The sequence below is a fragment of the Salvelinus alpinus genome, chromosome 27, assembly GCF_045679555.1.
Source record: "Salvelinus alpinus chromosome 27, SLU_Salpinus.1, whole genome shotgun sequence".
In the NCBI taxonomy this organism is placed as follows: domain Eukaryota; kingdom Metazoa; phylum Chordata; class Actinopteri; order Salmoniformes; family Salmonidae; genus Salvelinus; species Salvelinus alpinus.
Genome location: NC_092112.1, coordinates 35,064,305 through 35,086,071, shown reverse-complemented (window position 1 = coordinate 35,086,071; position 21,767 = coordinate 35,064,305). Strand labels below are relative to the sequence as shown.

Sequence of the window (21,767 nt, the reverse complement as noted above, 5' to 3'; positions counted from 1 at the left end):
TTCTTTATCCCTTTACACTTGTGTGTGTATAAGGTATTAGTTGTGGAATTTGTTAGGTTAGATTACTTGTTGTTATTACTGCATTGTCGGAACTAGAAGCACAAGCATTTCGCTACACTCGCATTAACATCTGCTAACCATGTGTATGTGACTAATAAAGTTTGATTTGATTTGATTTGATGATGCTATGTAAGTTGTTTACCTGAGTTGGTCAAAGGTCAACTTGGTCTGAAGGCTTCCCCTCATTCTTGTTCCGCCCCGCTTTCACATTATGTCATAAGCACAGACACACAAAACAAACTCCTTTTCAGATACTCAACCTCGTTTATTTTTCAATTTTTTCCAAATACAAAACACAGACTGTACATTTTCTACAAGTTCCCAATCAACATCAAAATAATGAAATTTCATATTACATGGTTTGAACACCAGATATATACAGCCTGATGCACGTCGACTCTGACCTCAACTACTGTAGTAGATCAAATAAAATAATTGACTTTTTAAACAAAATGTTAAGACTTTGTTTACAGTGTTTGTTTTTGTTTTTAGACATTGCATGGCTGTGCTTTAAGCAAGCACTGGTGATATCATAATAAATCTGTCAATCTGCAGTATCCATCAATAATTTTACTTCAGTCTATTTGTTTTTTTTTTTAAGTTGAAATAAAACACTGAAATAGCTCCACCCGCCTATGGCTGCCAACCAACCTACACAATACAAATAACTATCACTTCAATTATAAAACAGATGTTTCCGTATTGATAATTTGATCTGATTGCCCAAGAAGCGTTCCAAGCTGTGCTTCATTCTCCGATGCGGTCACATCTACGAAGCAATTTCACTTTCTTTTAGTGTAAAAAAAAAATCTCACTGCGCAGGGTAAACATTAATTTAGTAGGCCATAAGAGTCAGTGTGGCTGTTGCTAACCAAACCCAAGGATTCTACACTCTTAGAAAAAAGGGTTCCAAAATGGTTCTTCGGATGTCCCCATAGGATAATCTCTTTTGGTTCCAGGTACAACACTTTTTGGGTTCCAGGTAAAACCCTCTGTAGAAAGGGTTCTACATGGAACCAAAAGGGTTCTTCCTGCAACCAAAAAGGGTTCTTTAAAGGGTTCTGCTATGGGGACAGCAGGGGAACCCTTTAAGGTTCTAGATAGAAAAAAGGTGCTAAGAGTGTACCTCTAAAATATTAAATGTATACATACAATTTACAATAGGTTCATTAAAATGTTACTCTTGCCATTGTAATATCAAATCAAGCCTATTAAACAGTATGCAACTGGGCAAAGATACATTCCCTCTTCATCTCAGCTGGCTTATACAATATACATTTTTGTTTTATTGGAGACGATTCATGGAATCAACAAATGAAAAATACATTTTAGACATTCAGTCAATCTCCCTTTTTATAGTTAAGGAACTTGATTAGTATTGGTGGGAGGGGCAGGGTGTCGATGTGCCTCAGTCTGGGGATTCCAACCTGCTGACGGACCTTCAGCCTACACAGCTGCATCAGTGAATATGGTGGCACTGAAAGAAAGTGCAAAGAAGTTGCTTATTAAAGGGACTGTGCGATTGGAGAGCAACATATTTATCTGCTTAACACACATGAGAATAGTCAAGGTAACAAGTATGCAACAGTACAAAAATAAGGGCATAACCTTAGAAAATAGATACTCATGTGCAACCTGACATTATGCAGACATATCCCATTGACACCCATGCATAATTTACATGAAACTTTGCGATACATGCTAATTTCTCTAGGTAATTGACCCTAAGTGATCACAGACCCTAATGATTATATCATGGTAAATGAAATACTCCAAGCTCTGTTATTAGTGGAGATCGCTGGCATAAGCTCACTTACTTGCTTTCACTTTGATCCCTGCCCAATCATGGTTGCTATCCAGGTGCTCGATCAGCCGGGAGCAGAGTTTCACATGGCCAACATAATCCAGGAGCGTGTCTATGATGGGTCCAGCCCAGCAGCTTATCGTCGGATCGTTGATCGTCTCACAGAACTGAAAATAAAGGGTTCAAATTGGATTCAAAGAACAGCCAATAATAGGTGAATTGAGCTGAGATGGAATTGGAAACTAATAGACCAGCAAACTGTCTGTTTTGCATATTAACCCAACCTACCTGGATGCACATGTTGATTGGAGCTTCGTCCTCATCGGTAGCGTAGTGCAAAATTTCGGCGAAGCCTCTGCCCCTACTTAAAGTTTTCAGGGGTGGGTGTGGCTTGCTGCCATATGTGCAGTCGAAACAGGAAAGGGCATCGCAGCCATTGTCCATCAGATACTTCAGGATTTGTGAATACTTCATACCAAGCATGACCACTGCCGGGAAGGAGCAGGGGTGTGTGAGGATGGACGCGTTCATGTTAGCTCCGTGCTCCACCAGCACTGTGATCATTTCCATGCAACCCCGCCTCACAGCGATAAGAAGAGGGTTGAACATGTCAAGGTTGGGGTTAGCGCCGGCCTCCAGAAGCATTTCGGCAGCCTCTAGGTTGTTGTTGGCGACAGCGAAGTAGAGCGCTGTGCTGCGACGGTCCTCATACATTTTGGATCGGTCTTCTGCCAGCTGGAGATTGACGTCATATCCTCCCTTGATAAGCACTTCTAGAATCCAGTCCCTGTTGTGCTCAGCAGCCAGGTGGAGGGGACTGATGCCACTGCATTGAACTTTGGCCTTACTTGTGGCAGGGATCAGCATGGATACAATGCTACAAAAGGGAAGCAAAGAGATCACTTTTCAAAGAGAAACCAATGCTTTGAATTAACCAATCAATTAATTCACTGAACTCACTCAAAATGTCCTTTCTGGACAGCAACATGAAGAGGCACGAGGCCAGACTTGGTTGTTCGGTTTGCATCTGCTTTCTGAGATAGAAGCAGTTCCACAACTTCCTTGTGACCATTCTTACTTGCCTCGTACAAGGGTGTTGCCCCATCACATGCCTGGCAGTTCATATCAACCCCTACAATACACAGGAGAATAGTCAAAATATTTACAATGTTGAAATACTGGAAAAGTGGCAACACTAACACCACCAGCATCAGATCGTCTGGATGCTTAATGGTTATTTTTGAATCTATTCATGGCGTTGTAAGGAATGGAATACTGTTCTTCAAGATATAGGCATCTGATACTAGGAAACCGAATAGGTTTTGCACATAGAAGTCATTTTCAGGTTCAGTTTGGGTTGTAGGATTTCATTGTCATGCCATTGGGACGATTTAATGGATCCACAATTGTATGTGTTCGCCACAGACACTGCGCTGTTCAAAGTCATAAAGGGTCATGGATTCCCAAATGTGTATTCAATAAGGGCTTGTCATGACCTGTTTCATGACTTTGGACATTATTGACATGATTTGAGGGTGGATAAAGTGATATTGCTTATTTAATATAATCAATTCAAATAATCTTAAAGTTGGTTGTCAAAATTCGAAAACCTTACCTTTGCTAATCAGGAAAGACAACACCTCCACTCTCCCGTTCTGTGCTGCCGTAAAGAAAGGGTCTATCCCGTAGATATTGGCTGCATTAAGCTTGGCACCGGCATCCAACAACATCTGGCAAATTTCCACATTATCATGCCCGGCTGCTTCATGGAGAGGTGTCACACCCTGAACGCAAGCCTTGTGCACTGAGGCTCCATACTTTAGGAGGTGGTCTACAATCTCTGCATTGGGCTTCGCACAAGCTGAAAACAGAATGTGAGAAACAACTTTGGTTGGATTTGCTGTTTGTAAAACATAAGCTGATTGTATAACAGTGATGGACTTCACCGGTATGACCGGTAACCTAGCTTGAGACCTCGAGACTTGTGTTCCCCCCAAGCTAACACAGAGTTGAGTCACACAGACAACCTGGCTGCGTTTCATATCACACTGTTCACTATTGAACCTCTTGACAGAACAGCTTTGAAATCAATTATTTACCTTTCAAGAGTGGTGTTTCTCCGTCGTTATTGGCAATGTTGGGATTTGCACCTCTGTCTAGAAGGCATTCCACACAACTCACATGGTGAAAGATGGCAGCCAAAAGAAGTGGGGTCTGATTGCATGTACCACATGTGTTCACTATCCCAGGATGGGCTGTGGGAAAAAATAACAGACCCAAGCAAGTTAAAAACAATCAGCATGTACTGATAAAGGGTCTTCCTGAGATTCAGGAGAGCTGTGTGTATAAAATAGAAACCATTCTCAATTACACTTTTCTTTGTTTCACCCTCACCTCTTAATATTATCTTGAGGCATTCCTCTTGACCGTAATATGCAGCTTCGTGTAGAGAAATCCATCCATCCTCATTTGGTACAAAGAGACTCTTTGGATTGCATTTCACTATTTCTTTTAAGGCCTTTAAATCACCATTCTCAATCACAGGCACCAGGGGTCTCACATCTCTAAGGCATAGACAAAGATTAAGGGGAAAATGGTCATAAAATGTTGGCAAGATAAAAAATGTAAGTGCCTTTGAATGGGGTATGGTAGTAGGTGCCATGTGCACCGGTTTGTGTCAAGAACTGCAACGCTGCTGGATTTTTATACTCAACAGTTTCCTGTGTGTATCTTGAATGGTCCACCACCCATAGGACATCCAGCCAACTTTTGTGCGAAGCATTGGAGTCAACATGGGCTAGCATCCCTGTGAAAAGCTTTCGACACCGTGTAGAGTCCATGACGAATTGAGGCTGTTCTGCGGGCAAAAGGTGGGATGCAACTCAATATTAGAAAGGTGTTCCTAATGTTTGGTATAGTCAGTGTACACTGAGTGTACAAAATATTAGGAACACCTTCCTAATATTGAGTTGCACCCTCTTTTATCAGAACAGCCTCAATTCGTCGGGACATGGACTCTACACTCAAACCGGTGCTCTTGGCACCTACTACCATACCCTGTTCAAAGGCACTTAAATCTTTTGTCTTTCCCATTCACCCTCTGAATGGCCCAACATACACAATCCATGTCTCAATTGTCTGAATTTTAGAGCAAATCGGAGAACACCATCGTGTTCGTGAGAGTCTCCCCTTTCCATAGTTTCTAAGTCAAACCGTTCAGATGCTACAGACGTTTTTGTGAGAAGACTAATTTTCGTGAATGTCTCATGGTGGGACAAACACCGCTCTAGCTCTCTCACCTTTCGCCGCAGATGCAGAAGTGCAACACTGGCGGATGCGGTGGTTTGAGATGCATCCAATGCAAAAATAAACCTGATATCTCTACCTTAAACTGCTGGGAGGTTTTTGTTATGTAACTTAGATTGACGCACCGGTGTGTCAATCGACTCTAGGGGGTTAAAAGGTGACATCAATAAGGGATCATAGCTTTCCCCTGGATTCCCCTGATCAGGCTATGTCATGGAAAGAGCAGATTTCTAATGTTTTTTTACACTCAGTGTATCTCATGTTATGTAAACATTAGCCGCATCAGGAGACACCCTTGTGGAATCCCTGTGTTACTGCTGGTGCTGTTAGGGAGAGCTGTCACCCACCATCTGATTTCTACTGTATTTTTGGCATTTTGGAATTATAATAAACCTGATGTATTTATACTCATCCTATCTGGCATACATATTGTCAAAATAAGATAAAGGGTTGACAGACTCACATAATATGGTCTACTAAAGGTGGGTTTGCAGTTGAGGGGTTTGGAGGTGGGTTGGCTGGGTTCGGGTTGGCTCTGGGAAAGTCATACATGTGCCTTGTTGCAGAGGGGTGCCTGACACCAGTCATAAATTGGTTGGTGGTAAGTTGGTTTGGCTGGTAATTGGGTTGCCAATACACAGGTGGGGATGATTGAATGGCGTTAATAGAGGTGTGGTCCTCAGTGAGGCTGCGTTCAATGGCCAGCTGCATCAGCTCCTCATCTGACAGGGCGCTGTAATGACTGTAGTCATCAAGACCTCTAGGATTCCCCATCCTTCCAGGCATGGACATGCTGGCCACAGCCATGGTTGATCTATTTGCAAGGATACAAAAGTCATGACAATGAAATTCACTAAAACTGAACTACACTTTTAAAACACGATTCAGTATGCAACCAAAACCACTAACAGCACGTGCATGTCAAAGTAAAACTGCTAAAACTATTTTTTTATATTTATATATGAAAGTCAAGACTGTGAGACATGTGTACTGCATGTGCTATTGCCAAAGAGGTAATTCAAAACATTTTTGAGTTTAAAGATTGAGGATAAAAACCTTTTGCAAAGTCAGTGTTGTGAACATAGTGTGGATACCAACATGTTTCAAACAGACCACCATAGTCCCTGGGCCCAAGAAAGCGAAGGTAACCTGTCTATGAAGTGCCATGAAGTGCTTTGAAAGGCTGGTCATGGCTCACATCAACACCATTATCCCAGAAACCCTAGACCCACTCCAATGTGCATACCGCCGTAACAGATCCACAGATGATGCAATGTCAATCCCACTCCACACTGCCCTTTCCCACCTGGACAAGAGGAACACCTATGTGAGAATTCTGTTCATTGACTAGAGCTCAGCGTTCAACACTATAGTGCCCTCAAAGCTCATCAATAAGCTAAGGACCCTGGGAATAAACACCTCCCTCTGCAACTGGATCCTGGACATCCTGACGGGCCGCCCCCAGGTGGTAAGGGTAGGTAACAACACATCCACCACGCTGATTCTCAACACAGGGGCCCCTTAGGGGTGCGTGCTCAGTCCCCTCCTGTACTCCCTGTTCATTCATGACTGCACGGTCAGGCATGACTCTAACACCATTATTAAGTTTGCAGATGACACAACAGTGGTAGGCCTGATCACCGACAACGACGAGACAGCCTTTTGGGGGGATGTCAGAGACCTGGCCGTGTGGTGCCAGGACAACACCCTCTCCCTCAATGTGATCAAGACAAAGGAGATGATTGTGGACTACAGGAAAAAGAGGACCGAGCACACCCCCATTCTTATCGACGGGGCTGTAATGGAGCAGGTTGAGAGTTCCAAGTTCCTTGGTGTCCACATCACCAACAAACTAACAAGCACACCAAGACAGTTGTGAAGAGGGCATGACCAAACCTATTCCCCCTCAGGAGACTGAAAAGATTTGGCATGGTCCTCAGAAGTTTCTACAGCTGCACCATTGAGGGCATCCTGACTGGTTGCATCACTGCTTGGTATGGCAGCTGGTATGGCAACTACCCTACAGAGGGTAGTGCGTACGGCCCAGTACATCACTGGGGCCAAGCTTCCTGCCATTCAGAACCTCTATACCAGGCGGTGTCAGAGGAAGGCCCCAAAAATTGTCAAAGACTCCAGCCACCCTAGTCATAAACTGTTCTCTCTGCTACCGCACGGCAAGCGGTAGTGGAGCGCCAAGTCTAAGTTCAAGAGGCTTCTAAACAGCTTCTACCCCCAAGCCATAAGAATCCTGAACATCTAGTCAAATGGCTACCCAGACTATTTACATTCTACAGGTTGATAGAATAGCCCCCCCCCCCCCCCCTCTCTTTTACACCGCTGCTACTCTCTGTTGTTATCATCTATGCATAGTCACTTTAATAACTCTACCTACATGTGCATATTACTTCAACTAACCGGTGCCCCCGCACATTGACTCTGTACTGGTAGCCCCCTGTATATAGTCTCGCTATGTTATTTTACTGCTGCCCTTTAATTACTTGTTACTTTTATTTGTAAAAGTAACTTTTATTTTTTAAATATAAGAATTTCACGGTCTACAACACAAAATGTATTCGGCGCATGTGACAAATAAGATTTTATTTAACAATTATTTTTTTTACCTAGCACTAACACAATTTTACAGAAGAGTATTAGGGCCAGGTGAAGAGAAAAAATTGAATGTATTCACAAAATGTAATTTTGACTTAATTTAAAAAAATGTATTTCAACTTCATTCTCAATTTCAACTATTTCAAGCATTTTGAGTTTTAAAAGTACTATCCGTGCAACAAATAAAATCACATCACTGCTTATTTATCTCTTCTCTTGCCCTAATATTCTTCCGTACATTTAACTTACCACCAAGCTCTTGATAAGTGTTAGTGCTGGGATTTACCAAAAATCAGCATCATACAATAGTAATCCTATATCAAACCGACAGGAGTGTACTTTAGCCAAAAGCTTAATTGAGAACAAAGATTTGATTTTAAGTTGTACATCATTTGTTTACTAAGTCTCCTATGACAACAAAAACATAACTAATGGAGAAGAATGTCCTTAGTTTTTGGTTATATAGTAAGACAGCTGTACCAATCGCATTACATCATATTCCTCCAAATTAGTTAATCATTTTATAAATTGAAATGAGAGAATCTTAGACTGCATACCACATGCAGGCTAAGATAGATTGATCCATGGCGTGTCTTGATGTGATTTCTCTACAGTAACTATGCTAGTATACAATTATAAACAGTAATTTAACCATTAATTTCCACAAAGTCATTGTTTTGTGTACCATTGTTTTTTGGATCTGTAGTTAGCTTAATAATGACATTGTAGCTGGTGACCAAATAAACAAAATCATGTGGCTAAAGGCAACTTAGTGTAAAGTGCAATTAATGAAAGCATGCATGCTGTCCCTATACAGCTGAGTAATAACATGGCTGTTAACATAAGCATAAAGTAATGTGGCTGAAGGCAACTTGAGTAAGATTAAAGGAATACAAACCCTACTGGCATGCTATACCTACTTTGTAGTGTCTGCAGTGTGCAGTCAAAACACTTTAACAGTAGACTAGCAGTTATCAGATTGCAGTCCTCGTGAGGGGATGAGGATTTGAAAATGTCCCGCACTCTGTGTTGTCCTCCAGGCGAATGAAGAAAAAGCAGCAGCTCAATGTTAATGACATATTCCAAAGGGGGTCTTGATTTCATTCTTTGAAAAGCTGACCCTTGATGGCAAACTTTGCTTCCATGTGTCGCTCAGAATAGGAATGCCCTACTTCAGATATGGCACGGTTGATGCTGACACTTAAAGTGCCTAGAGAGCGGGGGAAACCAAACATAAACTTGTGCAACACACACACTATTGTGGAAAACGGCCCAGGTTACTCCCAAGGCTGTCATTTTTTTTATTTTTTTATTTCACCTTTATTTAACCAGGTAAGCTAGTTGAGAACAAGTTCTCATTTACAACTGCGAGCTGTAGATAAAGCAAAGCAGTGTGACACAAACAACAACACAGAGTTATACATGGAATTAACAAACATACAGTCAATAATACAATAGAAAAATTATATATAGAATGTGTGCAAATGAGGTAGGATAAGGGAGGTAAGGCAATAAATAGGCCATAGTGGCGAGATAATTACAATATAGCAATTAGACACTGGAGTGATAGATGTGCAGAAGATGAGTGTACAAGTAGAGATACTGGGGTGCAAAGGAGCAAAATAAATAAATAAATACAGTATGGGGACGAGGTAGTTGGATGGGCTATTTACAGATGAGCTATGTACAGGTGCAGTGATCTGTGAGCTGCTCTGAAGTCTGGTGCTTAAAGCTAGTGAGGGAGATATGAGTCTCCAGCTTCAGTGATTTTTGCAGTCCGTTCCAGTGATTGGCAGCAGATAATTGGAAGGAAAGGCGGCCGAAGGAGGAATTGGCTTTGGGGGTGACCAGTGAAATATACCTGCTGGAGCGCGTGCTACAGGTGGGTGCTGCTATGGTGACCAGTGAGCTGAGATAAGGCGGGACTTTACCTAGCAAAGACTTATAGATGACCTGGAGCCAGTGGGTTTGGCAATGAATAGGAAGCGAGGGCCAGCCAACGAGAGCATACATGTCGCAGTGGTGGGTAGTATATGGGGCTTTGGTGACAAAACGGATGGCACTGTGATAGACTGCATCCAATTACTAGGTAGAGTGTTGGAGGCTATTTTGTAAATGACATCGCCGAAGTCAAGGATCGGTAGGATAGTCAGTTTTACGAGGATATGTTTGGCAGCATGAGTGAAGGAGGCCGATTCTAGATTTAATTTTGGATTGGAGATGCTTAATGTGAGTCTGGAAGGAGAGTTTACAGGCTACCCAGACACCTTGGTATTTGTAGTTGTCCACATATTCTAAGTCAGAACCGTCCAGAGTAGTGATGCTGGACGGGCAGGCAGGTGTGTGCTGCGAGCGGTTGAAGAGCATGCATTTAGTTTAACTTGCATTTAAGAGCAGTTGGAGGCCACCGAAGGAGAGTTGTATGGCATTGAAGCTCGACTGGAGGTTAATTAACACATTGTCCAAAGAAGGGCCAGAAGTATACAGAATGGTGTCGTCTGCGTAGAGGTGGATCAGAGAATCACCAGCAGCAAGAGCAACATCATTGATGTATACAGAGAAAAGAGTCGGCCCGAGGATTGAACCCTGTGGCACCCCCATAGAGACTGCCAGAGGTCCGGACAACAGGCCCTCCGATTTGACACACTGAACTGTGTCTGAGAAGTAGTTGGTGAACCAGGCGAGGCAGTCATTTGAGAAGCCAAGGCTGTTGAGTCTGCCGATAAGAATGTGGTGATTGACAGAGTCGAAAGCCTTGGCCAGGTCGATGAATACAGCTGCACAGTATAGTCTTTTATCGATGGCGGTTATGATATCGTTTAGGACCTTGAGCGTGGCTGAGGTGCACCCATGACCATCTCGGAAACCAGATTGCATAGTGGAGAATGTACGGTGGGATTCGAAATGGTCGGTGATCTGTTTGTTAACTTGGCTTTCGAAGACCTTAGAAATGCAGGGTAGGATAGATATAGGTCTGTAGCAGTTTGGGTCTAGAATGTCTCCCCCTTTAAAGAGGGGGATGACCGCGGCAGATTTCCAATCTTTGGGGATCTCAGACGATACGAAAGAGAGGTTGAAAAGGCTAGTAATAGGGTTTGCAACAATTTCGGGTGGATAATTTTAGAAAGAGAGGGTCCAGATTGTCAAGCCCGGCTGATTTGTAGGGGTCCAGATTTTGCAGCTCTTTCAGAACATCAGCTATCTGGATTTGGGTGAAGGAGAAATGGGGGAGGCTTGGGCAAGTTGCTGTGGGGGGCGCAGGGCTGTTGATCGGGGTAGGGGTAGCCAGGTGAAAAGCATGGCCAGCCGTAGAAAAATGCTTATTGAAATTCTCAATTATCGCGGATTTATCGGTGGTGACAGTGTTTCCTAGCCTCAGTGCAGTGGGCAGCTGGGAGGAGGTGCTCTTATTCTCCATGGACTTTACAGTGTCCCAGATCTTTTGGGAGTTTGTGCGACAGGATGCAAATTTCTGTTTGAAAAAGCTAGCCTTAGGTTTCCTAACTGCCTGTGTATATTGGTTCCTAGCTTCGATGCAAAGTTGCATATCGAGGGGACTATTCGATGCTAATGCAGTACGGCTGTCACGCCCTGACCTTAGTTATCTATGTTTTCTTTATTATTTTGGTCAGGTCAGGGTGTGACGAGGGTGGGTATGCTTGTTTTTGTCTAGGTTTTTTTTGTAAGTCTAGGTAATTGTAGGTCTATGGTGACCTGAATTGGTTCCCAATCAGAGGCAGCTGTTTATCGTTGTCTCTGATTGGGGATCCTATTTAGGTTGCCATTTTCCCCGTTTGGTTTTGTGGGTTCTTGTCTATGTGTAGTTGCCTGTCAGCATTCGTTTTATATAGCTTCACGTTCGTTTTGTTACTTTGTTTAGTGTTCTTTCTTCATTAAAAGAAGAATGTATGCATATCACGCTGCGCCTTGGTCTCCTCATTACAACGATCGTGACAACGCCACAGGATGTTTTTGTGCTGGTCAAGGGCAGTCAGGTCTGGAGTGAACCAAGTGCTATATCTGTTCCTGGTTCTACATTTTTTGAATGTGGTGTGCTTATTTAAGATGGTGAGGAAAGCACTTTTAAAGAATAACCAGGCATCCTCTACTGACGGAATGAGGTCAATATCGTTCCAGGATACCCGGGCCAGGTCGATTAGAAAGGCCTACTCGCTGAAGTGTTTTAGGGAGCATTTGACAGTGATGAGGGGTGGTCGTTTGACCACAGACCCATTACGGACGCAGGCAATGCGGCAGTGATCGCTGAGATCCTGGTTGAAGACAGCAGAGGTGTATTTGGAGGGCAGGTTGGTTAGGATGATATCTATGAGGGTGCCCGTGTTTACAGATTTGGGGAGTACTCCCTGATGAAGGCCATTCAGCCGAAAACGCGTCGGGTTTAAAAAACGTTTCTATTGAACATGCCATACTAATAAAGGCATTTTAATTAATTATATGAAGAGTGCCTTGGTCCTCCTTTTTTTTTGATGACCAATTTACCCCTTTTACCAAAGAGCACCTTCTATCTACCAAAATGTACTATTGTGTACCTTAGTAGCGCTTCCCTTCCTCCTCTTTCTACTAATCTATAGCTGTTGAAATGCTGTCTATTTGGATTTTTTAAAATCATCAGTTTGTGGGAACAGGTGTGCTGAAACTTTTCTTCCCATACTGTGTTCTGTTGCCACATTTACAAGTCTTGTTCATCACTCAACTAAATGGAAATTAAGTTTCACTGTGACTAGACACTTACCTCAGTTGTACAATACCACTATATGCTATAATATTTTGTCCTGCTTGAAAATCAGAGACATGGTTTGAATATTGCCGTCCATCAACGATTCCCAACCAAATAATTTGGTTTAATTTAGTGAGCTTGAGCAATTTTGACAAAAATAATGGATACATGTTGCCCTTAGATTTGTGCAAGGTTGGTAGAATCTTATCCAAAATGATTCACAGCAGAAACAGCTAACAAAGGTGCTTCCACCAAGTATTAACTCTGGGGTGTGAAGACATAGGCTATGCCATCAATACATCTTAATGTTTTATTTTTTGTTAATTAAATGTTAAAATACAGTATCAAAATAACACAAGGTGATAGTGTATTGTATTTAATGCAACATTACTATCAACTACTCTGCAATACAGTACCAATCAAAAGTTTGGACACACCTACTCATTCCAGGGTTTTTTACTATTTTCTACATTGTAGAATAATAGTGAAGACATCAAAACTATGAAATAACACATATGGAATCATGCAGTTGCCAAATTTTTTTTAACAAATTAAAATATATTTTATATTTATCATGACTCAGGGTGAGACCCAGATGCAGACACATGAGACAGATGGTTCAAGTCTCAGAGATTTATTGAGTACACAGGGGTAGGCCAAAGGGACTAAAGAGAACAGGAGAACCGGAAAAAACATGCTGGTAGACTTAACGAGACAAGACGAACTGGCAACAGACACACAGAAAACACAGGTAAATGCACAGTGGATAATGGGGCAAATAGGAGTTACCTGGTGGGGGGTGCAGACCAGTTGCAGAGGATAAATTCATTTTAGTTACCAGCCTCAGAAATTGCAGCCCAAATAAATGATTCAGAGTTCAAGTAACAGACACATCTCAATATCAACTGTTCTGAGGAGACTGCGTGAATCAGGCCTTCATGATCGAATTGCTGCAAAGAAACCGCTACTAAAGGCCACCAAAAAGAAGAAGAGACTTGCTTGGGCCAATAAACATGAGAAATGGACATTAGACCGGTGGAAATCTATCCTTTGGTCTGGTGAGTCCAAATCTGAGATTTTCGGCTCCAACCGCCGAGGCTTTGTGAGACAGAGTAGGTGAATGGATGATCTTTGCATGTGTGGTTCCCACCGTGAAGCATGGAGGAGGAGGTGTGATAGTGTGGGGGTGCTTTGCTGGTGACACTGTCAGTGATTTATTTAGAATTCAAGGCACACTTAACCAGCATGGCTACCACACAATTCTGATGCGATACGCCATCCCATCTTGTTTGCGGTTACTGGGACTATCATTTAATTTTTCAACAGGACAATAACCCAACACACCTCCAGGCTGTGTAATGGCTATTGACCAAAAAGGAGAGTGATGGAGTGCTGCATCAGATGACCTGGCCTCCACAATCACCCGACCTCAACCCAATTGAGATGGTTTGGGATGAGTTGGACCACAGAGTGAAGAAAAAGCAGCAAACAAGTGCTCAGCATATGTGGGACCTCCTTCAAGACTGTTGGAAAAGCATTCCAGGTGAAGCTGGTTGAGAGAATTCCAAGAGTGTGCAAAGCTGTCATCAAGGCAAAGGGTGGCCTGCTGGAGGTCATTTTGCAGGGCTCTGGCAGTGCTCCTCCTTGCACAAAGGCGGAGGTAGCGGTCCTGCTGCTGGGGTGTTGCCCTCCTACGGCCTCCTCCACGTCTCCTGATGTACTGGCATGTCTCCTGGTAGCGCCTCCATGCTCTGGACACTACGCTGACAGACACAGCAAACCTTCTTGCCACAGCTCGCATTGATGTGCCATCCTGGATGAGCTGCACTACCTGAGCCACTTGTGTGGGTTGTAGACTCCGTCTCATGCTACCACTAGAGTGAGAGCACCGCCAGCATTCAAAAGTGACCAAAACATCAGCCAGGAAGCATAGGAATTGAGAAGTGGTCTGTGGTCACCACCTGCAGAATCACTCCTTTATTGGGGGTGTCTTGATAATTGCCTATAATTTCCACCTTTTGTCTATTCCATTTGCACAACAGCATGTGAAATGTATTGTCAATCAGTGTTGCTTCCTAAGTGGACAGTTTGATTTCACAGAAGTGTGATTGACTTGGAGTTACATTGTGTTGTTTAAGTGTTCCCTTTATTTTTTTGAGCAGTGTAGTTTTGTACACCGTACTCAATTTTAGTTATCTGATGACAGGTCTTGATTTGGCTATGTCCACTGCACTTTAACGGCAAACATATTATCAACTCAATGTAATTAGTTCATAACAGTGTTACCATTTCAACACATGATCTTTCAGATGTTGACCATTTTATCCAGCAGTAGTTGCCGTCAGAATCAAAAGGTGGGTGTGAAAACGAATGGCCTTTATGACATGTTATTTACAGTGCCTTCAGAAAGTATTCAAACCCCTTGACTTTTTCCGCATTTTGTTCTGTTACAGCCTGAATTCAAAATGTATTAAATTGAATGTTTTTGTCACTGGCCTACACATAATACCCCATAATGTCAAAGTGGAATGATGTTTTTCGAAATTTTTACAAATTAATAAAATATGAAAAGCTGAAATGTCTTAAATATTCAACCCCTTTGCTATGACAAGCCTAAATAACTTCAGGAGTAGAAATGTGCTTAATAAGTCACATAGTAAGTTGCATGGACTCACTCTGTGCAATACTAGTGTTTAACATGATTTTTGAATGACTACTTCATCTCTGTACCACAGACAGACTGTGACTTTGGAATTGTTTACCAAACGCGCTAACCAAAGTAGCTAATTGGACATAAATAACGGACATTATCGAACAAATCAAGCATTTATTGTGGACCTGAGATTCCTAGGACTGCATTCTGATGAAGTTCATCAAAGGTAAGGAAACATTTATCATGTATTTTCTGGTTTCTGTTGACTCCAAAATGACGGCTAATTTTATTATATTTCTGAGCGCCGTCTCAGATTATTGCATGGGTTGCTTTTTCAGTAAAGTTTTTTTGAAATCTGACACAGCGGTTGCATTAAGGAGAGGTATATCTATAATTCCATGTGTATAACTTGTATTATCATCTACATTTATGATGAGTATTTCTGTTGAAACGATGTGGCTATGCAAATCACTTGATGTTTTTGGAACTAGTGAATGTAACGCGCCAATGTAAACTCAGATTTTTTTATATAAATATGACCTTTATCAAACAAAACATGCATGTATTGTGTAACATGAAGTCCTATGCGTGTCATCTGATGAAGATAATCAAAGGTTAGTGATTCATTTTATCTCTATTTCTGCTTTTTGTGACTGCTATATTTCGCTGGAAAAATGGCTGTGCTTATTGTGGTTTGGTGGTGACCTAACATAATCGTTTGTAGTGCTTTCGCTGAAAAGCATATTTAAAATCGGACACTTTGGTGGGATTAACAACAAGATTACCTTTAAAATGATATGACTCATGTAAGTTTGAGGAATTTTAATTATGAGATTTCTGTTGTTTGAAATGGCAGCAGGCAGGTGTGAGTGCATGTGCACGCACAGTGAGGCGAAGACTTTTGGAGGATGGCCTGGTGTCAAGAAGGGCAGCAAAGAAGCAGCTTCTCTCCAGGAAAAACATCAGGGTCAGACTGATATTCTGCAAAAGGTACAGGGAATGGACTGCTGAGGACTGGGGTAAAGTCATTTTCTCTGATGAATCCCCTTTCCGATTGTTTGGGGCATCCGGAAAAAAGCTTGTCCGGAGAAGACAAGGTGAGCGCTACCATCAGTCCTGTGTCATGCCAACAGTAAAGCATCCTGAGACCATTCATGTGTGGGGTTGCTTCTCAGCCAAGGGAGTGGGCTCACTCACAATTTTGCCTAAGAACACAGCCATGAATAAAGAATGGTACCAACACATCTTCCGAGAGCAACTTCTGCCAACCATCCAGGAACAGTTTGGTGACGAACAATGCATTTTCCAGCATGATGGAGCACCTTGCCATAAGGCAAAAGTGGTAACTAAGTGGCTCGGGGAACAAAACATTGATATTTTGGGTCCATGGCCAGGAAACTCCCCAGACCTTAATCCCATTGAGAACTTGTGGTCAATCCTCAAGAGGCGGGTGGACAAACAAATTCTGACAAACTCCAAGCATTGATTATGCAAGAATGGGCTGCCATCAGTCAGGATGTGGCCCTGAAGTTAATTGACAGCATGCCAGGGTGGTCTTGAAAAATAACTCTTTGCATCAACTTCATGTAATTGTCAATAAAAAGCCTTTGACACTTATGAAATGCTTGTAATTATACTTCAGTATTTCATAGTAACATCTGACAAAAATATCTAAAGACACTGAAGCTGCAAACTTTGTGGAAATTAATATTTGTGTCATTCTCAAAACCTTTGGCCACAACTGTACAGTAGATGGGTGAGATGTCAAAGTTTTTTAAATCCATTTTCAATTCAGCCTGTAACACAACAAAATGTATAATAAGTCAAGGGGTATGAATACTTTCTAAAGCACTGTATAAAGGCAGTATATTGAGACAGTTAAAATAAACTATTATTTATGTTAGACCAGTTGAAGTAGTGTTATCTTTCTTGGCCTGTTTGAATAAAACATTGGGAAACATCACCCACAACCCTTATTTTGTATGGTCTATGCCCACAATATTGAAGCTACCTGCGAACAGGAGCACATGTACACTTGAGGCCTCTATCGCAGATCAACAAAAGTCAAAGTCCTCGACCAGCGGTTGTGGTCTGCAGCCATACTTGCACTGAAAACCGGAAGCGGCATCACAGCCATTGTCCATGAGTTGTTTTTTATTTATTTAAATTTTTTTTACATTTAAATTTGATCCCATTTTCTCCCTAATTTTCGTGGTATCCAATCGCTAGTAATTACTATCTTGTCTCATCGCTACAACTCCCGTACGGGCTCGGGAGAGACGAAGGTCGAAAGCCATGCGTCCTCCGAAGCACAACCCAACCAAGCCGCACTGCTTCTTGACACAGCGCGCCTCCAACCCGGAAGCCAGCCGCACCAATGTTTCGGAGGAAACACCGTGTACCTGGCCCCCTTGGTTAGCGCGCACTGCGCCCGGCCCGCCACAGGAGTCGCTGGAGCGCGATGAGACAAGGATATCCCTACCGGCCAAACCCTCCCTAACCCGGACGACGCTATGCCAATTGTGCGTCGCCCCACGGACCTCCCGGTCGCAGCCGGCTGCGACAGAGCCTGGGCGCGAACCCAGAGACTCTGGTGGCGCAGCTAGCACTGCGATGCAGTGCACTAGACCACTGCGCCACCCGGGAGGCCCGTCCATGAGGTTTTTTAGCAGAGACAGACATCTTATACAGATCATAACAGTGTCAGGGAACATAGTAGGGTAGTATGGGATGCAGGCGTTAATGTTGTCTCGGTGCTACACCAATAGGGTGACCATGTCGATACAACCCCGCCTCCTGGGTGCTAATAATTTGGAGTACTTTTTCAATACTTGCACTTTATTGGCCCCTCTCCTCCTCAAACATTACTAACATATCATGAACTATTTAATCTGTAAAACTTTGCCACCACTGTTGCTTCAAATGTTTTTGCTGAGCACGAATCTCTGAATTGTGTCTGACCTACAGTAGAAATCTGACCTGGTCTAATAAAATATTTTGTTTTCCCCTTACTGGCATGTGATATTCAGAGCCAAGGCCACCCACTTGGACTGATGCCACTTGGACTCAGCACTTAAACATTGACTGTGTAATAACAGTTGTCACAGGGGGTATGGCCTTGTGTACAGCATGCCAAGGGAAAGTCCCATGCGGTGTACATATTGGTCCATGTTTCCATGCCAGCAAGTAAATAAATAAATGCTGCAAGCATGCACTGGCAATCTAGGGCAAGCTTTCCATTTGTAAGCAATAAATATGGTCAACTGATATTAGTTTACGTATGCCAAATTCATGTCACTTCATAACTAAGAATACGTTTGATCTCATAGGCCCTCTGAGAGATGTTTTAGTAATACCTCTTTAATGAATTATATTATATTTATCTTATTAAGTATTTTTGTGTCAATTTTTAACCCTTGCTCAACCAGGAAAGTTTCCATTAAACACAGACTCGAATATTGAATATTACTGTATGTGTTATTGTTACTACTTATCAGAAGTAACTGCACAATTACCTTAACCACAAAAACGTTTGAAATGTTATGTTTCTAAAAGGTTATAGAAAAGTAATCAATTTACCTGCAGTTGAAATTTCATGCAGGCTCACCTGTGTGAATTAGGAGTGCCGGGGTTGGCAAAAGGGGGTACATTGTTAGGGAATGCCCAGATGGGTTGGGGGTCCTGCCAGATACAGCTGATGTGGAGGATCTCATCAGGCCCCCAGTTCTCTGGGCATCAGCCAAGCTCCTCTCCACAGCCAGCTGTAGCAGCTCCTCATCCAACAAGCTACTGTAAAAGCTGTAATCGTCAATGCCCAGAGTCCTGTACTCTGCTGACTCTGGCATGTACAAACTGCCAGTGGCCATGATGTAACTGTGGGAGGAATTAATGAGTCACTAATATCAACTATACGTATTATAATTATACTTATTTGTATTCATGTGTAATACAATATAATAATAATAATAATATACTGAATATTATATACAGGGTAACACTTTATTTGGAGGGTATCTAGATAAGGACTTCATAAAACATTGATAACCCGTACATAACACAGTCACTATAATCACGGAAAGGGTTTCAATGTTTGGTCTATTTCATGCTGAATTCACATTTGTTGACAGCTCAATCAATTATTAACCAAAATTGGATGTTGATCAGATGTCTTTGCTCGGTAGGACATTTGATTTATAGTACAAGCAAATACAGTAGGCTATGTTAGTGCCAAACAAATTAAAAATACAATCTTCTGACAACTGACCCTTCCATTTTGGCACTATTGTGTCATGCCATAGTAAAACAAGAATAAGTCATTTGTCCAGATCTAGAGGTTATGCATACTGGAAACACATGCAATGCAGTATGAATAAATAGATGTAACATATTTGCGATTTGATAATACTACTATTTGAAATCACTGTAAACAATATTATCCACACACAAAAAGTTATTCAAACGTATTCTACCAAAATGTACTATTGTGTACCTCAGTAGCGCTTCCCTTCCTCCTCTTTCTACTAGTATTCAACAGCATGTTTGTGTCTGAAACAATTCATACAAACTGATGAAGGACATTTAAAGGCCCAGTGCAGTCAACAATGTAATTTTCCTGTGTTTTATATATATTTCCACACTATGAGGTTGGATAATACTGTGAAATCGTGAAAATTTGGATAATGTGCTTTAATGTAAGAGCTGTTTGAAAATGCTGCATGAAATTTCAGCCTGTTTTGGTGGGATGGAGTTTTGGCCTGCCTGGTGACATCACCAGGCGGTAAATGAGTTAATAGACCAATAAAAAAGAGAGTTCCAAACCCCTCTGCCTATAACAGCTAGTTTTCTGTTTCCCCCTCTTCACTCAGACCACTCCCAGACAGTCCTAGCAAAAGTATTGCTTGAGAAATTGCTCTTTGCTAAGAAGGAATTTTTGTTTCTTTTTGACAATTTAATTGAAAACAATCACAGTAAGGTACTTAATTGTTATACAGAAATTATTTGCTATTGAGGCAAAATCAGCTGCATTTGGAACTTTAACACCCACCCAAGATGAAACAATCAAGGTCACCTACCTCTTTCCCCCAAAAAACATTCTTAAAATATTTGCTATTTGCTATGCTCTATGATAACAATAACATAAAGTAGTATCCCCTTTTCTAATACCCTACTTGTCTGATATCTGGTTATTAACTGGTAAAACTAGTGTTTGTGTGGCAAATATTGTGTGACCTCAGTGTCACAAAAATGATGACCCCACTTGTTTCCACTTCACTTGGGTTGCAAGGCAATTGAGGTGGGGTGGGGTGAGTGGCCAACGCAGCCTACTATTGATGTGGCCCAATAGGCAAATACTGTTTGAAGCACTATAAACCAGGGGTATTTATATTTATTATGGATCCCCATTAGCTGCTGCCAAAGCAACATACTCTTCCTGATGTCCAGCAAAATTAAGGCAGTTTATGCTATTTTAAAAACATTACAATACATTCACAGATTTCACAACACACTGTGTCCTCAGGCCCCTACTCCACCACTACCACATATCTACAGTACTAAATCTATGTGTATGTATAGGGCATATGTTATCGCGTGTGTGTGTGTGTGCCAATGTTTACGTTGCTTCACAGTCCCCACTGTTTTTTCTGTTTTTTAAATCTAATAGTCTGTCCTGGACTTGGGGACTGTGAAGAGACCTCATGTGGCATGTCTTGTGGGGTATGCATGGGTGTCTGAGCTGTGTGCCAGTAGACAGCTCGGTGCATTCAACATGTCAATACCTCTCATAAATAAAAGTAGTGATGAAGTCAATCTCTCCTCCACTTTCAGCCAGGGGAGATTGACATGCATATTATTAATATTAGCTCTCTGTGTACGTCCAAGAGCCAGCCGTGCTGCCCTGTTCTGAGCCAATTGCAATTTTCCTAAGTCCTTTTTTGTGGCACCTGACCACACGACTGAACAGTAGTCAAGGTGCGACAAAACTAGGGCCTGTAGGACCTGCCTTGTTGATAGTGTTAAGAAGGCAGAGCATCGCTTTATTATAGACATACTTCTCCCCATCTTAGCTACTACTAGCGTTACTCCAAGCAGTTTAGTCATCTCAACTTGCTCAATTTCCACATTCATTATTACAAGATTTAGTTGTGGTTAAGGGTTTAGTGAGTATTTTGTTCCAAATACAATGCTTTTAGTTTAAAAAATATTTAGTGCTAACTTATTCCCTGCCACCCACTCTGAAACTAACTGCAACTTTTTGTTGAGTGTTGCAGTAATTTAATTTGATGTAGTAGCTGACGTGTATAGTGTTGAGTCATCCGCATACATAGACATTCTGGCTTTACTCAAAGTCAGTGGCATGTCGTTAGTAAAAAGAATTAAAAGCAAGGAGCCTAAACAGCTACCCTGGGGAATTCCTGATTCTAACTGGATTATATTTGAAAGGTTTCCATTAAATAACACCCTCTGTGTTCTGTAAGACAAGAAACTCTTTATCCACATTATAGCAAGGGGTGTAAAGCCATAACACATATGTTTTTCCAGCAGCAGACAATGATCGATAATGTCAAAAGCTGCACTGAAGTCTAACAAGACAGCCC

General features: G+C 41.9%; 1 protein-coding gene across 2 annotated transcripts; it reads right to left on the bottom strand.

The window, feature by feature from the left end:
- Positions 1 to 310: 310 nt before the first annotated feature.
- LOC139556460 (ankyrin repeat and SOCS box protein 2-like) lies at positions 311 to 18,988 on the bottom strand. Of its 2 annotated transcripts, XM_071370433.1 has the most exons (10): positions 18,751 to 18,988; positions 8,701 to 8,990; positions 5,634 to 5,984; positions 4,259 to 4,428; positions 3,964 to 4,119; positions 3,480 to 3,725; positions 2,825 to 2,996; positions 2,153 to 2,741; positions 1,878 to 2,031; positions 311 to 1,537 (listed from the first exon to the last, which is right to left on the bottom strand). In XM_071370433.1, exons 3-10 carry the CDS (start codon positions 5,975 to 5,977, stop codon positions 1,401 to 1,403), a joined length of 1,968 nt encoding a protein of 655 aa, XP_071226534.1. In that variant the 5' UTR covers positions 5,978 to 5,984; positions 8,701 to 8,990; positions 18,751 to 18,988; the 3' UTR covers positions 311 to 1,400. The 2 variants fall into 2 exon arrangements, with proteins under 2 accessions (XP_071226534.1, XP_071226535.1); XM_071370434.1 differs by lacking the exon at positions 8,701 to 8,990.
- Positions 18,989 to 21,767: the final 2,779 nt, after the last annotated feature.

Coding starts and splice junctions, on each gene's coding strand:
- LOC139556460 (XM_071370433.1), bottom strand. CDS start 5,977: ATGGCTGTGGCCAGCATGTCCATGCCTGGAAGGATGGGGAATCCTAGA. Junction 4,429..5,633: donor CCTTTAGTAGACCATATTAT/GTGAGTCTGTCA, acceptor TCTATGCCTTAG/AGATGTGAGACCCCTGGTGC. Junction 4,120..4,258: donor CCTCAAGATAATATTAAGAG/GTGAGGGTGAAA, acceptor TTTTTCCCACAG/CCCATCCTGGGATAGTGAAC.